The 18518-nt window shown below is 39.6% G+C and overlaps 1 protein-coding gene across 2 annotated transcripts in view; it reads right to left on the minus strand.

Moving 5' to 3' along the window:
- The window catches only part of LOC126350104 (rotatin), a 372299-nt gene that overhangs the window by 277254 nt on the left and 76527 nt on the right, over positions 1 to 18518 (minus strand). For both annotated transcript variants that reach the window (XM_050002488.1, XM_050002487.1), the window contains one exon: positions 11253 to 11432. In XM_050002488.1, coding sequence (XP_049858445.1) covers positions 11253 to 11432 — 180 coding nt within the window. The remainder of the gene's footprint in view (positions 1 to 11252; positions 11433 to 18518) is intronic.

Genomic DNA, 18518 nt, shown 5'->3' on the forward strand with positions numbered 1-18518 from the left:
AATAGACGCATGCAAAGATTAGACTGACTGGCTGAGCGAGAGACAGGTGCTTGAATACATGATTGGGGACGCCGTTGTTGGCCACTGGGACCACATGTTCCACTGTGGCCCCCTCACATTAAACTTGGGCCAGGAGGCGCACACTGCCACGCTTTATGGTGCAGAGACCTCTAGGGGTCTTCGACATCCATGCCGTCTGGTACGGATTCATAACCTGCGGCACGCGGTACCAGTGCATGGCGATAACAGCTTGTGCAATGTAGCAGGCACTAGTAACTTTGCCTTGTTATGAAACAATGCACTCTCAAATAGGCAGCTCACCAACTCCACATCACACACGTGTATGTCCACCGCTCGCACTCAGACAGTGTACTCTCTTCATGACAACAGAGCGGCCATGCTTGGTGGTGTCATGGTGTCAGCGGTAACCCACCAACAGAGTTACACATTATTTTAACTATTTCCCAATGGTTCCTGATGACACAGCAAGTAAACGTGTCCAAATTTCATCCCTGGATGATGCTCGGTCAGCCACCACTGCTCAAAGAATGTGTCACTCTTGGCATGCACCTGTGCCACATGAATGTCCAGAGCCTACTCTTCAGGTGTATGTTCCGCAGCCACTGTTGAAAGCAGTGACACAACACTGAGATACTGTCCTTAACATGTGCAGCAATCCTTCAATACGTCTATCCAGCTACCCAGAGGCCCACAATGTGACAATCTCCAAGTGGCTGAAGCTTTTCAGTAGGAATATATATTCATGGGTGCGGCATGGTTGTACCCCAGAATGAATGTTGCAAACATTACTTGCCTCTAAATTCAGCACAGCTGTCCTGAGAGCCATCCAATTGCTGATGACCATGACAAATGAATCACTAACCCTAAAAATCCTTCCGTATGCACTTTTTATACCCTAGTGCTTCTAATCTATATCTGAAAAATATTGGGAAGTGTGACAAAATTTCTTATAGCTGCATATTTGACCCCTTTCTGTGTCAAAGTTATACCCATTAAAGGGTAATGGTTATCTCTGTTACTTGCCAACTTACTTGTTAGAAGTGTTGTTTATAACTAATTTCACAACTGAATAAATTTACTATGAGGCTGTGATGTGGTTGATAGTCCTAGTTGCTTAAAGTGATGCTTGAAACAGGTATGTCTGTGAACCCCGTACATAGTTCTAATTATTATACTCTGTGCAATGAATATTTTGTGCCTAAGTGAGCAGTTGCCCCATAATATTATCCCATACGATATCAGTGAATGAAAATATGCAAAATACATTAACCTGTTGACTTCTGTATCCCCAAAGCTGGCAATTATCCTTATGGCAAAAGCAACTGAAACTAAAGTTTTTGGAATGTCTACTATATGGTGATTACAATTTTAAGTTTTCATCGATATGCGCACCTAACTGCTTATAACTTCCTATCCCATTTATTATTTCTGGTCAGTAAACAAGGTTACTCCAATATTTCTGACAATATACAAAATTGGATGAACTCTGGTTTTCCCAAGTTTAAAGCTAGTCCTTTTGTGCAGTTCAGTAACTTCCATGAAAACATCATTTACTTCTTTCTCTGTTGATGCTTCTTTGCTCAGCTTCCCAACAATGATTGTATCATCTGCAAATAGGAATAAGTCTGCCTCCTGATTCAAATAAAATGGCAGATCATTAACATAAAGCAAGAACAGTTACAGGCCAATGATCGGACCCTATGAGGGCTCCCATTGTAATTTCTCTCAACAGAGATGTTGCAGCTGTCTTTGTATTGCTTGAACAGCTGACACAGTAGAATGGCCCTTATGAAATGTGATTGGCTAAGTATCCCATTGTGACACAGGTGGGTGGGAACCCTGGAGTACATTACCTTCCCAAAATTTTTAGAAAATCATATAGGAGACAAAATGGGAATGGTTACTAAAATGAGAATTGTTACTGACACCTGTTGAGTCATCCTTTTTATAGTGTCCTAACAATTGCATATTTCATTTTTTTTCTAGGAAAAACACCCTGAATTAATGGTGCATTACGTAAGTGACTAATAACATTATATTTTACAGACCCACAATGTCTTGGTGTCTTATTGGAGATATTATCCACCTCATATGAACTATACACTATAAAAACTACAAATAATACATTTCCCAAAAGCAACTCTCAAGGACATGCTTCTATGTTCTTATCCATGCAGAATTTACATATTTCCACATTTTTGTTTTTATATCCCTTTTTTATGAATGTGACAACTCCTTTACCCACATTAGTTCCACATGAATATTCAGCTAACTTGTAACCACTTACATTAAAGATGTTCTAACCCTTGGTTATATGGTGTTCAGACAGGGAAATTACATTAGTTTCTTCCCAACTTCTAAGGTCTTGCACACAAACTAAAAATTCTTTAACTTTATTTTCTACCCCCTTAATATTTTGGCGAAGCACTTTCATCTCATTTATCCTTCTATTATTATAAGATGAACATGGGACAGCTGACAATTTAATTTTCTTAAATCTGTCTGAATTCAGTATTTGTCCTAAAGTCAGTATCTCACCTGACTCCCATAACCACTGCATTTTTCCTGTGTGTGCCGGTGGTCCCCTTATGTTTTCTGCTAATAGATCTGCTACCTTGACTTTACTCTCCTATTCATGCAAGCCCCTGAGAAGTATATCCCCACCTTCTTACTGGAACAGCAACAATACGAAATTCTGCATCCATCTAAAGAAGCCCTCTCAGCTCCATGTTCACTTGCTTTACAGCACAGTTACGACAGGACTTGTCACGGTGTCATGGAACCTCCACAAAATCTACACTTGAGTGTTCAGTAGCTTCTTCTATTTTGTCCAGGCCATCCCTAATACAGTATTTTTTGTTTTCCCAGCTCACTCAAGTATTAACATCTGTTAACACAAAACTTGTGGTAAGGTATTCTGCAGCTAATTTTTCCTGTAGCTGCTGGTCTACACCCCTCTTTGTACTGCTTCCTAACAGCAGAACTATTCTTTTCCTGTTCATTTTCACCCGACTTATCGGTAAGTTTTTCCCGCATTGTACTGCTGCACCCTCGATTTCTCTACATCTGTAGGAGGGTCCTCCTCCTCCAGTTATGGTAGTAAGCAAAATCTAATGCTTAATGGAATTTCAAATTTGCCAACAAAATTTTCTCCTGTTACCCTTTGTTTGCCATTTTATCCCAGCACCCAATCTCTTTTCACAATCTACAATTCCATGGAAAGCCCCATTGATCACCCATTCTCTTCCCCACAGCAATTGTCCAATGAAACCATAACCTATAACTTTTGCAAAACACTCCCTGTTCATCTAACCTGCAGCAACATTCGCTCTTATCGCACATGGCTGAATCACTATATGTTAGGACCTTCAGTCAGTCATGTTTTGCAGTTTTTGTGTTGCTCGCTAAGCATACACCCAAGCACAAGGCTATTGGTGAAATATTCAACAATATCAAGAGCACTGAGGCACAGCACATACTGCAAGCTAACTCACTCCTATCTATATCTGCCGACTGCAAGTTGTTACCACAATGCACCATCCTATTGTGTATTCACAATCAGGTTCACAGAGGACTTGTCACTCCCAAACCTGACAACCTGCCTGGTGAGCTTCAACTTACAAAAAAAAGTTGTTTTGCAGATCATGGCTTCGGAGAAACAAATTTACTGTACCAGGAACCAAAACGAAAACACTGAGACATTCACTACTATACATACCACATTGCGAACAGCACCACCAGTGCATGATGGGAGTGGCGACTGGGTGGGGTAAGCACGAGGGTGGAGTGGGAGGGGGAGGGATAGTATTGTGGGTGTGGCGGTCAGTGAAGTGTTGCAGTTTAGAAGGAAGGCAGGAGAGAAGGTATGGAGGGGGAGGGGGTAAGTAGCGGAAAGTAGAGAAATAAAAAGAAGAAACACTTTTTGTTGTGCCTATCGTGACGCAGCTTCTCAGCTATATGGGGAGTAGCAACTTTCCTTCTCTAGAAGAATCATCAACATGTTGTTGTTGTTGTTGTCTTCAGTCCTGAGACTGGTTTGATGCAGCTCTCCATGCTACTCTATCCTGTGCAAGCTGCTTCATCTCCCAGTACCTACTGCAACCTACATCCTTCTGAATCTGCTTAGTGTACTCATCTCTCGGTCTCCCTCTACGATTTTTACCCTCCACGCTGCCCTCCAATGCTAAATTTGTGATCCCTTGATGCCTCAAAACATGTCCTACCAACCGATCCCTTCTTCTAGTCAAGTTGTGCCACAAACTTCTCTTCTCCCCAATCCTATTCAATACCTCCTCATTAGTTACGTGCTCTATCCACCTTATCTTCAGTATTCTTCTGTAGCACCACATTTCGAAAGCTTCTATTCTCTTCTTGTCCAAACTAGTTATCGTCCATGTTTCACTTCCATACATGGCTACACTCCAAACAAATACTTTCAGAAACGACTTCCTGATACATAAATCTATATTCGATGTTAACAAATTTCTCTTCTTCAGAAACGCTTTCCTTGCCATTGCCAGTCTACATTTTATATCCTCTCTACTTCGACCATCATCAGTTATTTTACTTCCTAAATAGCAAAACTCCTTTACTACTTTAAGTGTCTCATTTCCTAATCTAATTCCCTCAGCATCACCCGATTTAATTTGACTACATTCCATTATCCTCGTTTTGCTTTTGTTAATGTTCATCTTATATCCTCCTTTCAAGACACTGTCCATTCCGTTCAACTGCTCTTCCAAGTCCTTTGCCGTCTCTGACAGAATTACAATGTCATCGGCGAACCTCAAAGTTTTTACTTCGTCTCCATGAATTTTAATACCTACTCCAAATTTTTCTTTTGTTTCCTTTACTGCTTGCTCAATATACAGATTGAATAACATCGGGGAGAGGCTACAACCCTGTCTCACTCCTTTCCCAACCACTGCTTCCCTTTCATGCCCCTCGACTCTTATGACTGCCATCTGGTTTCTGTACAAATTATAAATAGCCTTTCGCTCCCTGTATTTTACCCCTGCCACCTTTAGAATTTGAAAAAGAGTATTCCAGTCAACATTGTCAAAAGCTTTCTCTAAGTCTACAAATGCTAGAAACGTAGGTTTGCCTTTTCTTAATCTTTCTTCTAAGATAAGTCGTAAGGTCTGTATTGCCTCACGTGTTCCAACATTTCGACGGAATCCAAACTGATCCTCCCCGAGGTCTGCATCTACCAGTTTTTCCATTCGTCTGTAAAGAATTCGCATTAGTATTTTGCAGCCGTGGCTTATTAAACTGATAGTTCGGTAATTTTCACATCTGTCAGCACCTGCTTTCTTTGGGATTGGAATTATTATATTCTTCTTGAAGTCTGAGGGTATTTCGCCTGTCTCATACATCTTGCTCACCAGCTGGTAGAGTTTTGTCAGGACAGGTTGTCCCAAGGCCGTCAGTAGTTCTAATGGAATGTTGTCTACTCCGGGGGCCTTGTTTCGACTCAGGTCTTTCAGTGCTCTGTCAAACTCTTCACGCAGTATCGTATCTCCCATTTCGTCTTCATCTACATCCTCTTCCATTTCCATAATATTGTCCTCAAGTACATCGCCCTTGTATAAACCTTCTATATACTCCTTCCACCTTTCTGCCTTCCCTTCTTTGCTTAGAACTGGGCTGCCATCTGAGCTCTTAATATTCATACACGTGGTTCTCTTCTCTCCAAAGGTCTCTTTAATTTTCCTGTAGGCAGTATCTATCTTACCCCTAGTGAGATAAGCTTCTACATCCTTACATTTGTCCTCTAGCCATCCCTGTTTAGCCATTTTGCACTTCCTGTCGATCTCATTTTTGAGACGTTTGTATTCCTTTTTGCCTGCTTTATTTACTGCATTTTTATATTTTCTCCTTTCATCAATTAAATTCAATATTTCTTCTGTTACCCAAGGATTTCTAGCAGCCCTCGTCTTTGTACCTACTTTATCCTCTGCTGCCTTCACTACTACATCCCTCAGAGCTACCCATTCTTCTTCTACTGTATTTTTTTCCCCTATTCCTGTCAATTGTTCATCAACATACACAATATTAAATATGCTTTTGTCCCCTACAAAACTGAAAAATTTGTTGGGTCCTACAAAACACAATCTCAGACTTGAGAAACAAAGTGTGCACAATATTTTCATACATTGGACAGACAAGTTTCATGTTGACCATTTTCATGCTGACCATTGTCATGAATGTGATCATTATAACTGCTTAGGATAATCAGATAAACCTGTAAATTCTATTAACAGTTTCACATTTCTGGGACTGCCTTATAAAGGAGGTTATTTATATTTGCATTAGAAATAATCTTTATCAATAGAGATTCAGGATTCCAGCTAAGTACGGCATCGAAACCTGCACTTCTGCCTTCAGAGCACAATGACAAAAATAGGAATTCCCAATAACAGCTGCCCCCCTCCCAGTGCACTGTGGAAGACCCATTTGGCTGTAAATTTTAGTTTGCATCTTGGCTACTGCAACACCCAACAGTAGCACCAGCTTCCTACTGCACATGTGGAAGTCCACACATTGGTTCCTTATAGGAGGCTCTCAATACCCTACCGTCATCAATCTGGAAGGAACTTTGTCATGCACATGCTGCTTCTGGACATGGACTGCATAAGAAGACTGGCAGCTGCTACTTGCTGGCAGTAATTGGCTGCAACCACCTAAAGATGTCAAGCTGTTACCTTGAGGAAATATGAAATTTATACAAGGATCATAAATTCAAGTTGAATGAAGATGTCTTTTCAATAACAACCTTACAAAAGAAATGTTGGTAAAGAGAGGAGGAAGATTATCAGGAAAGGTCAGTTGAAAAAATTAGCAAATCATTCATCTTAAGTGATTTAGGAAAGCTATGAAAAACAGAAATCTGGATAAATCGATAAGATTTGAATCCAGATCCTCATCAATGGATTTGTAGGGGCACACTGCTCATTCAGGGTGTATACGTGGACAAGGAAAAAAATTCCCGGACTTTTTCCGGATTTCCTGGTTAAAAATACACTTTCTCCCGGGTGACAGTATACTTTCCCTTATCAATCCTTTGAATGGTTATGGTTTTATACACGGGCGTGCAATTTGCCGGTACTTTAGAAAACAAAACCCAGGGGAAAAAAAAACCACATTTTTGAAATATCTTTGATGTGCAGCAACATGTACACTGCGTATTTTCGTAGTACGAAAATATACACTGGCATTCCACCACAACACCGCATGTTACTTTCTGAATCATTGAAATCAAGATTTCGATGCGCTTTTGTAAGCCATTCGTAGCTCATGTTACGTGATCTCGCCAGCCGAAGACAGCGGATATTAAGAGCATAAGACACGTGATGTAGTCAGCCAACAGCAACATCACTGTTAAGTAGCATGAACACACAAACAGGGCAAGTTAATAGTTTAAATTCATATACATAGTATTGCTACAAGAAAAGCAAAGCTTTCACATATAATATTGGTCTCAAGCTGGAAGAGAAGCTAAGCTTTCGCATATACTGTTGATCTTTTTTGCATGTGTTACACTTGAAGATATTATCATACAAATATGCCAGTAATATTTTTAATAATGACATAAATGTCTGATCTTCAGGGTTCAAAATTTTTCTAAATGGCTCATCATCAAGGTGTTGATTTTTAAATCTAAATGGCTCGTCATCAAAGAGTTGATTTTTAAATGAGAGTCAAATGCTCAGTGATTTAATAAATTCTTGGTACATTCTTGCACATGTTCAACTTATGTAAAATGATATTTACTTTGAAAGTAATGCTTTTCAAACCACTATTCGAAATATTTTCCCGTGAACTGTTAGAAATAGGTTCATTTCAGCAGTTCCCAGGGAGCGCAGATAACAGGCGACACCAAGCTTGGGTAGCTATTGTGACGTAGGAAGCCCGTATGTATGTACGTACGTATAAAACATTGAAAGATCATACATTATGTTATAAAAGATACAAGACATCAGAAGATACTCCAAGAGCGTCGAATTTTGTGAACCATACTAAAATGTGTAAATTTAAAGTGCATGCTTAAAGTGCACATTCGTATGTCCATATTCCCAATGAAGTAGACCTCAACCTGATATTAAGCTTTTGAGGGTGGTTTTCAGGATGTAAATTTTCATGGAGCACCAGTGCTGTATTATATCATGTTTGGTTCTTTATTATGGCATAATGCAATACGTGATAGAAAATGAAAACGTGCACTTGAAATGCAGCGAACAGTTGAAACTAGCCAGTAATGTGGAATTAAACATTTCGTTTCAAATACATTGACTGTCTCTGCGGAAAAGGTTAATAAAAGTCAAATTTCTTTAGCAAACATAAAAAAATAACTTCATTGTTCTGCAAGGCGATTAATGCTTGACTGTCAGAAAGGTGAAAATAAAATAAAATCTGAAACTAATGACATATTTCAGCCTTCCATTATTATGTGAATGTGTTTTAATTCACTTGATAGCTCCCGGTCACAGATATCCATTTTGTTTTCATTTGATGTGAGAGTAAACAAAGGGGAAACAGCAAGATCACTAAATGTGAACACGGGTCACGTGAGGGCTATCCACTATAACTCAGACTGCTCTGCGCATCAGCCCTGGATCTACAACATTTGCGAACCGGGTCAATACTAAAAAAATCAAATTTTCAAAATATGTTCATCTTGTAGCGCACATCTTTCTAAAAAATGTGAAACATAAAACATATGTATTCGAGGAAATATTATTTGGTCTGAGTATGTCAGTTCCACGCCTCTTCATAAAGCATTTTTCCACCACACAACCCAACTGTATTCAGGAGAGTGGAAATTGAAATGTCCTGTAGTGCCTCTCCTGCTCCCATCGGCCGGTTTGACAGCCTCTTTTTTTTTTTAAAAAATTAATAGCGGATGGGATTGTTTGTAATCGAGAGAACAAGAACTCTTCAGAAAATCTAAACTCTTTATTGCCTATTAGTTAATAACTTGCTGTTTTATGTGACATAAAATTAAATATAGGATATATAAAACCAATACTGACAAGAGATAAACAAGAAATTACAAATTTCTTCAAACCTTAGCTCCTAGAATTTTTTTCTCTCTAATCTTGCTACAGCTTTACATGGCGTGCTTTCCTTTCTGCGAAAGAATCTATTACCTCATCAAAGTTCGTCAAACGTTTTGCTACATGAAAAATCGAAATGTCGTTATCTAATACTGAAAGAGCTGTTAATACATTAATACCCAAGACTGTGTGGTTTCTTGGTCTGATTACATCTATTTTGTCACTGTCTGCTAGATAAAACAAAATAGGCCTTTCTAATATGACAGCAATTTTGTAACACACCAAATAAAAGTGACTGTTTTGGCACAAATGGCCATTTTTATAACACGACAGAATATAATCCACGAAGTACCAATATCAAATGCCTATTAGGCCTACTACAAACAACCAAAAAGCTTTATGTTAGGAAATAGTTTCACATTTCAATCATATGCACCAGCTTCTCAAGCATGAGAACGAAAAGTAGTATTCAGAAATTTTTATATAAATTTGGAATCATCTTATTCTTCCATAATTTGTGTGATGTCCCCGTTTCTTCTCCTTCCCCATTCTAACAAACAATCTTGGAATTACCAATTCTGTAGCTATTCCTGCCACTGTCAAAATTTGTTCGCTGATTAACTTCACTAACCCTGCCAGAATCACAGGTTTAGTTATCCCACGATTATTTTCCAGTTAGCGTTATTACGTGTTCGAGCAACACGTTTTCTGCATTACTTCCAGAATAGAACTTACGCGGCTGCTAGCCAGGGACTGTACTACTGGTGATTACTAGTGTAGCAATCTGGCCAAAAATTTTCTGTCAAAATTTCATTTTCTTGGATACACCAAGAAAATTATGTATTATCTTTCTTACCTGTTATTCCTGTCAGTTGTTTATTTCCATTCTGGTAGTCTGAATCTACGGATTTTGCTGGTAATTATAACAATGCTGATCTTTCGCAAACCCAATCAACCACATAATCAGACAGCGATTGGCATTCATCCGTTCGGCTTTACTCCCTCAGCTCGTATAGCCCCGTCCCCTTTTGCCTTACAGTTTATTTCTAGATGCGACGAGGATTCTCCTGACAGAGATAGCATGTATACTATGCATGCATTCAAAAGTCAACTTATGATTCATTCAGAAATCAGCTTTAAATGTATTCAAAAGTGTTCCAAAACCAACAGGGAAGGGTTTCAGAATCATCTGAATAATAGATAGACAAACGTGCGCAGGATGCTAGGCGCTTTGTGAAACAAGTTTTTTTTCCCCTCAAGGATATGAATTTGGTGCCCCCTTTTCCCGGTAGCATCTAGCTGCTTGCTGCGACTGCTTCCACGCTAACAGCCACATTCCTGTAGTCACAAGCGGGAGAATCTACTACTCAAACGTGACACTGCTAAAACAAATCGATGTAAACAGTTGCGACTTCACACTCATTGGAGGCAATTTGTTGTTATGAAGCACTGCATAGTCTGCCTTTGACACATTTTCAATTGGCAGACTTGCATGAGTAGTGTGTGTTGTTGTTGTATATGACGCATTTCCTTTGCAATTTAAGTTATTTTCGTTTTTTCTCTCTCGTTTATGTTTTATTGTTGAAGTATTATTCTGTGTTTTATTGTTGAAGTATTATTCTGCAGTAGTGGGATACAGTAATATGCTTTTTTAGAGTATCGGTTCTTACCAGTCAAAATTACAAAAATTTAACTGAAAACTAAAACAATGAAAAATTCCCGGAATTCTAAAAATATCCCGGGTTTTCCCCAGTTTTCTCACGGATGAAAAAATGCCTGGGTTTTTCCTGGATCTCCAGGTTGTCCCGGGTCGTATACAACCGGTCATTGAAAGCAGTTAACTAAACATATTAATTTACATTGCGAGTTTTCACTGAATTAAACTAGGAATCACCCAATACACCTTTCACTGACAGTGAGCATCACACTGTATGCAGTATATTTGCCATACCACTACATTACAACTAACATCGCACTACAACAATGCTATGTGTTTCACTGTTGTATGAAAGATGAAATGTGGGCAACATATTAAATACAGGGTCATAGTCTCTCACCATACACACTATGTACCAATTTACTACCGTAATAATTAAAGTGTGATGAAATGAACTCTGAGTAATGTAAGACAGATTTCAATTTTAATCAATTATGGTAATTGTGGAAGAAACATACACTAGGCCTGATATTGTTTCTCTCCTGGTCCTGAATGCTGAGTATTTCCTCATTTCTGTCTATTTGTCTCCCTCTTTTTGCTGTAACTGTGCTGTTGTTTTGCAAATAGTCACCTGAGTCCAAAGTTCTTTCTGATCCAAGGGATGTACTACTGACTGCTATCTCTCTGCTGGTGCATATCTGAAAAAAAAGAAGGAAAAAAAAACAAAAAAAACAGGGAATTTGCAAAAATGATACACACTGTTAAAATGGACTATAGCAAGCAGAAGACAACGTTCATTTCATTTTTCATGCAAGTAAAATACTTGCTAAATGTGTGTACTTGTTTTAATTTTGGTTGCTATTGGCGGAGTCAGCTACAACCTAAAAAGAATTAAAATAAGTAAAAGACACAATTGTATTTGTTGTCTTGCTTGGTTTCAGTTGCCTGAGACTGCAGTTGTGTGCGTGAGTTGTGTTCGCGTGAGTGTATGTATGTGCATATGTGTGTGTCTATTGTTGACAAAGGCCAATGGCTAAAAGCTTTAACTGTAGAGTCTTTATGTTGTGCCTATCTGCGATTCAGCATCTCCGGTATATGGTGAATAGCAACTTTCTTTCTCATAATATTATTACATTCCATCTGGGATTTTCCATTGTTTGATTTTTGTCTCGTGAAATACTTATTCAAGACAAATGAAGTGCTGTAGTCTTATTTACAGCAAAAAGACCAGTTGCAGAAAATCTAAGTTAGTAGATATGAAATTAAATGTTGGATAGATATGGCTATGGGCAGAATATTTCTAGTACTAAAAGTCTATGACAACAAACTGAATAAATAAGACAGCCTGAGTACTCTTGTTATGTTGCAAATATCATTGTTTAGAATTAGAAGCAAACATCAACCTGTTACTTTCAGTTGCAGAGGTTTAACTACTAAAGGTGGCATATTCTTAAATGTAATACAACTGTGAATTTGTAAATGGAAGAAAATCTTCTGTAATTCCTCAAATTACTTGAAAAATCTTGAAAGAATGTATGAAAGAAAGAAATACAGAAAGAAAGAAAAATTAAGGTTCAATGTCCCATCAATGTTGAGATCATAAGACATGGTAAAATATTAGAAGGTGCTTGATAAAACAAGTGTCTAAAAACGACTGGCACAGAATATTCTACACTGTGGCACTGTTTTTACACAGACTGGGTACTGTTTCCTTCCTAGAGGTATCTGATACAAAGATTGCAGAACCTGCAATTGCTCAATGTAGAAGAGATGCACAGAAAAATGTGCACTGCAGAAAAATATGACCTCCTCAAAGAAAGCAGCCATTTGACAGTATCAATGTCTGTTCTGAGGATGTGGATAATATGGTATGTGGCTGCAACCAGTGTTATTAATAAAGAATATGATAGCTTTCATGGATAAAATAACAATAAACAATCTGATTTGTAAAACTTTAGTGATAGATTTCAAATAAAAACTCCTTTTCTTCTTCTTCTTCTTCTTCTTCTTCTTCTCTCTCTCTCTCTCTCTCTCTCTCTCTCCTCTTTTTTTTTTTGGGGGGGGGGGGGGGGGGTGTGGTTAAAAACACATTGTAATGTCCAGAGATGGAGGGCAGATATGGAACAGTTAGTTACTCAGCATCTCTTGGACTGAAGAACAATCAGAAGACTGGATCAGATGTGCAGAAATATGTCACTGACTGTATCCACAAAATTCCTTTAATAGAAATTGATGTGATACAAAGGGAGAGAAGTGTGCATGTATGTGTGCAGGGAGTGGGAGTAGCATGTTACATTAAACAGCCAACTCCAACAGGACCACATAACTTAAATAGAACCATAGAAGCAGGTAAAGAGGTCCTAAATTACAAAAGACCTAGTAAGATGTTGATTTCACATTCTAGCTACCATTTTTATAATCGTTGACAACAGAATGTTGGGATAATTGTCTACTAATGTAACATCAATTCTCCACATGCCAAACTAAGAGTGGTTTCTGCTCTTAAATGAAACAGATACCCTTCATACCACATATCATCACTAATAAAGTCTACAGACCTGTGAGTAAAATTTACTGATGTTTGGTATTGCATCAGATTTCACAGCAACGCAAAATAACAATCAACAGATTACAAAACCTCTGCACAAGAATGATGTATATCATGCAGTAACATAACCAATCAATAGAGTATTTAGTCTCACAAAATCAATTCTTCACCAACCCACATTTAAAAATACCACCTGAGGCATCCCACTTGCTAAACTGTTTCTACACATCTTCAGAGCACTTTACATGTAAGTGTTTAAAAAGTCACACAATTGCATACATTTTTCTGTTGTATGTACAGTAAATAACAAATAAGTTTATAGTATTTATTTAAGTATCTTAATCTGTTTTAAATCTGCTGCTTCCAAGTTGTTGCATTAACACACTGATAACTTTTATGTCCAACGACTTGAATATGACACATAAAATGAAACAATGGAAAATCCGAGACGGAATAATCCTCACAACATTACTCCCTTTCCGTCCTTTTCTTTTTGAATGTCCCTAGGTTTCCTAGTCACCATCCAAACTGCAGGCACTTTCAACCACCTATCACATGCCCAATGACTACTACTTCCAAGCCACCTTGTATCTACTGTCTAGTCCACCCAGAACACATGGTTATGTGCCCACATGGACAACAGGTACAGTAGCCTATGTCGCACAATCTCTCCACATATATAATTGTTCATGGATCTTCAAACTGATCCCACCGACTTCCTTAACTCACATCTGATTTCATGCTTTTTCCTAATCCTACCTGTGCCATATGTACACTGCTATTAAAAAAGAAGGAACAGACTTCAAACATTTATTGCTTCCAAACTACAAAACATAGAAACACAATTCCAATGTTCCTGTGGAGAGAAAAGATCAAATTTTTATGCATTCATTGTGAGCACCATGTGTGACACAACAAATATTAATAAATTTGAAGTTTTCTCTTTCCAGGAACTTCAGGATTGTGTTTCTATCCTTTGTAGTCTGGAAGCAACTGATGTTTGAAATCTGTTCTTTCTTTTTGAATAGCCCTGTATTTTGTCACAGCAGATACCGAACAGCAACCCCCTCTACACTTATTGAAGAACGCACCATATTGACCCCCCCAAATCCATTCACATATATGCCTTCTCTCTCTCCACCCACCTTCATTCAACAAACACCCACCTGCAGCTCATTCAATTACCACTATTTTGTTTATATTTATTTTCGCTCTGAATCATCCTGTTTTGACATCAGTATTATTTTCTTTTAATCTTGTTCAATATACTTCCTATGTTTCATCTATTTTCTTTTCAAAATAAGGCACTCACATATATTTGTTTGTTTGTTTGTTTGTTTGTGTGTGTGTGTGTGTGTGTGTGTGTGTGTGTGTGTGTGTGTGTGTGTGTGTTTTATCCTTCATGTGGATACTTGCCCATTCCATATCTGCCAACATAGATAAATTTCTCTGTCCCCACCCAAAACCCAGCCCCAGATACTGTTCCTGCATTATTGCCTACCTCATGGAATCTCCTGAATGGCCTGACCAGTGTTTATGCAGTATTTATGCATAGGGATAAGCATAAACACTGTAGCAGTGATGAATGAAAAACAGTTAAGAAAGTCAATTATAAATAGTGCAGTGTAGGAAACAATGCAAAATGCCAAAAACTGCAGATATGAACTTAAGCCTCTCAACATCAACCACTGCTAGCAAGAGGGGAAGGTGCAGACTATGTAAAGAAATATCAATTCTACACAAGATGTTTTGTAAATAAATGTAATTATTTTCAATTACATTGCAGTCAGCTCAAGACAGATAACCTATAATAACAGATGTTATCAGCTGCTGCAGAAGATGGCCACACAAAAAAACATAAACCCACAGCACATTCATAAAACTGCCCTCCAAAAGCCTCAGTCCCACAGAAGTATCAATCCTTCCCAAACATCTTATCTTTTGCCCCATTCTCAAATTCAATCAACTTGGGCTTAACTAAAGACCTTCTCTCCTTCTCTTAGTCCCTACAGAGGTGACACTTTTTGCCACTAACCACAACCAGACTCAATCCAAAACCAGTTCTGAACACTGCCTTTCTCAGCTTACTCCTTTATCTATCATAATCCAACCCCACTACCCCCATTAATCTCCTGTTAACTTTCCAGAATTTCCTAAACTGAAACCTTGCCTCACCATCATCCCCAAATCTCCCAATAAGGGAACCAAAGCACATCTGCAGAATGAAACACAATCCATCACCCAAAAACTGACCCTGACTTTATAATCCTAATTGCCTACAAATGCTCTACCACAGTGGTTATCAACTGCAGGGGTTACCTGAATGAGGAAGTCCGCTAACAGTCACGTATGTCCACCTACAAGCTACAAGCCCTGCCACAGTGACATCATTCCAAAAATTCAATTGAATATCTCTCTCTCTCTCTCTCTCTCTCTCTCTCTCTCTCTCTCTCCTCAAATCCCTAGTTCCATCTTAGAACCTCTCCTCTGAGTCTATCACTCACCTCACCCCACCACTCCCTGCATTTATATCTTCTACATGCTTCCTAAGGTACAAGGGTTAACTGGAAAGTAATGCTTCCATCTTCATAACTCTTCAACAGTTGGCAGAATTGGTATGCAGCAGGTACTGGCTTGTTCCGTAGCCTCTTCTCTACAGCTCCAGTTGGTGGGAAGCATTGAACAGTTGTGTTGTTACAATGTAAAGTATGGCGCCCTGCGCAGACGGTCATTCAATGCAATTTAAGTAATGTGAAGTCATTGAATTGTTGACAGCAGAAAGTACTGTGCACTGTTGGGAAAATAAGTTTAAAGATACTGAGGTGGGAACATCTGACCTGCGTGACAAACAAAGAGTTTGATGTCCTGTGACAGCAACCATAGAGTTTCACAAGCAAAATGTTGTCAGACTGATTCAGGACAATTGTTGTATCACTCAGAGAGAAACTGCTAGCACAATCGGCATTTCACAAGAACATGTGGGTCACATTATTGCTTTGCTTGGTTATCAGAAGATCTGTGCACGATGGCTACCCCAGATGCTGACTCCTGAAATGAAAGCGCACAGACTTTAAATTTGCTAGGAACGACTCTTGCATTATGAGAATGAAGGTCACGCCTTTCTCCATTCAATTGTGACAGGAGATGAAATTTGGATACACTGTTACGACCTGGAGATGAAACGTCAGAAGAAGGCATGTGCAGGGCTAGAGTAGTACCAAAGGAAAGAGTATAGAGGCAGATGGAGAACAGGGAAAAGTGAGGCAACACAGTTATGAGAATGGAGGATATGTTGCAAAGACAGTTCCCATCTGTGCAATAGCTGGTGTGGCCATGCGGTTCTAGGCGCTTCAGACCAGAGCCACGGGACCGCTATGGTCGCAGGTTCGGATCCTGCCTCAGGCATGGGTGTGTTTGATGTCCTCAGGTTAGTTAGGTTTAAGAAGTTCTAAGTTCTAGGGGACTGATGACCTCAGATGTTAAGTCCCATAGTGCTCAGAGCCATTTTTTGTGCAATAGCTGCTGTTGGAAAGAATACATAGATAGTGAAGCTGTCATTGAGATTGAGGTCATCATGTTGCATGACAAGCTCAGCAACTGAGTGGTCTAGCTGCCTTTGGCCATTATTTGTCAGTGGCTGCTAATGTGGACAGGTAGCTTGTTAGTTTTTGTGCCCATGTGAAAAGCCACACAATGATTCCAGCTAGGTTGCTAGATTAATGACTTTTTTCATAGGTGTTTCTGCTTTTGGTGGATAGAAGATGGGTGTGACACAACTGGAGTAGACAGTATGGGGAGGATGTATGGAACAGGTTTGCATCTAGGTCTATTGCAGGGATATGAGCCATGGGAGCAAGGGGATGGGAACAGGTGCAGACTAGGGACGGACAAGGATTCTGCATAGATTAGGTAGATGGTGGAATACCACTGTGAGGGGACTGGGTAGGATATGTCTCATTTCTGGATGTGACAAGAGGTATTTGAAACCATGGCAGAGAAATTGATTCAGTTGCTCCATTTCTGGGTGGTACAGAATCATGGAGGGGAGGGGGGAGCTGTCCCATTTGTGGTCAGACAGTGGATATGCAAGGAATAGCAAGTGTCTGAGAAGAAAAGGCGTGGGAGATAGGGACGGGGGGGGGGGGGGGGGGGGGGGATAATTTTGGTCTGTGTAGGCCTCAGTGAGATCCTTGGCATATTTGGAGGACTTTTCGTCACTATAGATGCAATAACCACCAGTGGTTATGCTATGAGGGAGGGACTATTTTGTGTGGAATAAGTGGAAACAATCAGAGTAGAGGTATTGTTGGTGGTTGATAGGTTTGATGTTGACGGAAGTACTGATGTAGCCATCACTGAGCTGGATGTCGACATAGGGCAAAGTGGCTTGTTGGGCTGAGGAGGACCAGGTGAAGCGAATGAAGGAAATGTTATGGTTCTGGAGGAATGTGGATTGAGTATGCTCACCCTTGGTCCAGATCATGAAGTTTTCATCAGTGAATTTGAAGTGTTTGAGGGGTTTTGGGGTTCTAGGTGGATAGAAAGATTCTTTTAGATGACCCATGAATAAATTGGCATAAAATGGTGGCATGTGAGTGCCCATTGCTGGAGCGCCCAGTTTTGGACCACAGATTTGTTTACACATGATGCCTTCAAAGGAGAAATAATTGTATTTCATAGTGACCAGGTAAGAGGCTGTAGGTTTGGAGTCAGTTGGGTGCTGGGATATTAAGTGTTCAGTAGTGGCAAGGCCATGAGCACTGGGGATGTTAGTGTAGAGGGACGTGGCGCTGACAGTGATGAGCAGGGCACCAGGTTGTAACAGTAACTGGGGGAGTGTGCAGTGTAATGGTTAGTGCCTTTTATATAATAGGATAGGTTATGGGTAATAGCCTGAAGGTGTGATCTAGATGGGCAAAGATTTTTTCTGTGAGGGTGCAGTGACCAGTTACTTTGGGATGCTGGGCAGTTGGATACATGTATGAAGGTTGAATGAAAAGTAACAGACTGGGTAAGGATTCCAGGCGTTCAAGAAAGTGGTTGGTGTCGTTGATGAAGGATGGGAGACTGCATGTAATGGGTTGCAGTCTCCCATCCTTCATCAAAGACACCAACCACTTTCTCGAACGCCTGGAATCCTTACCCAGTCTGTTACCCTCGAAAACCATCCTTGTAACCATTGATGCCACTTCCCTATACACAAATATCCCGCACGTCCAGGGCCTCGCTCCAATGG

Source organism: Schistocerca gregaria, chromosome 1 (assembly GCF_023897955.1).
Source record: "Schistocerca gregaria isolate iqSchGreg1 chromosome 1, iqSchGreg1.2, whole genome shotgun sequence".
NCBI lineage: Eukaryota > Metazoa > Arthropoda > Insecta > Orthoptera > Acrididae > Schistocerca > Schistocerca gregaria.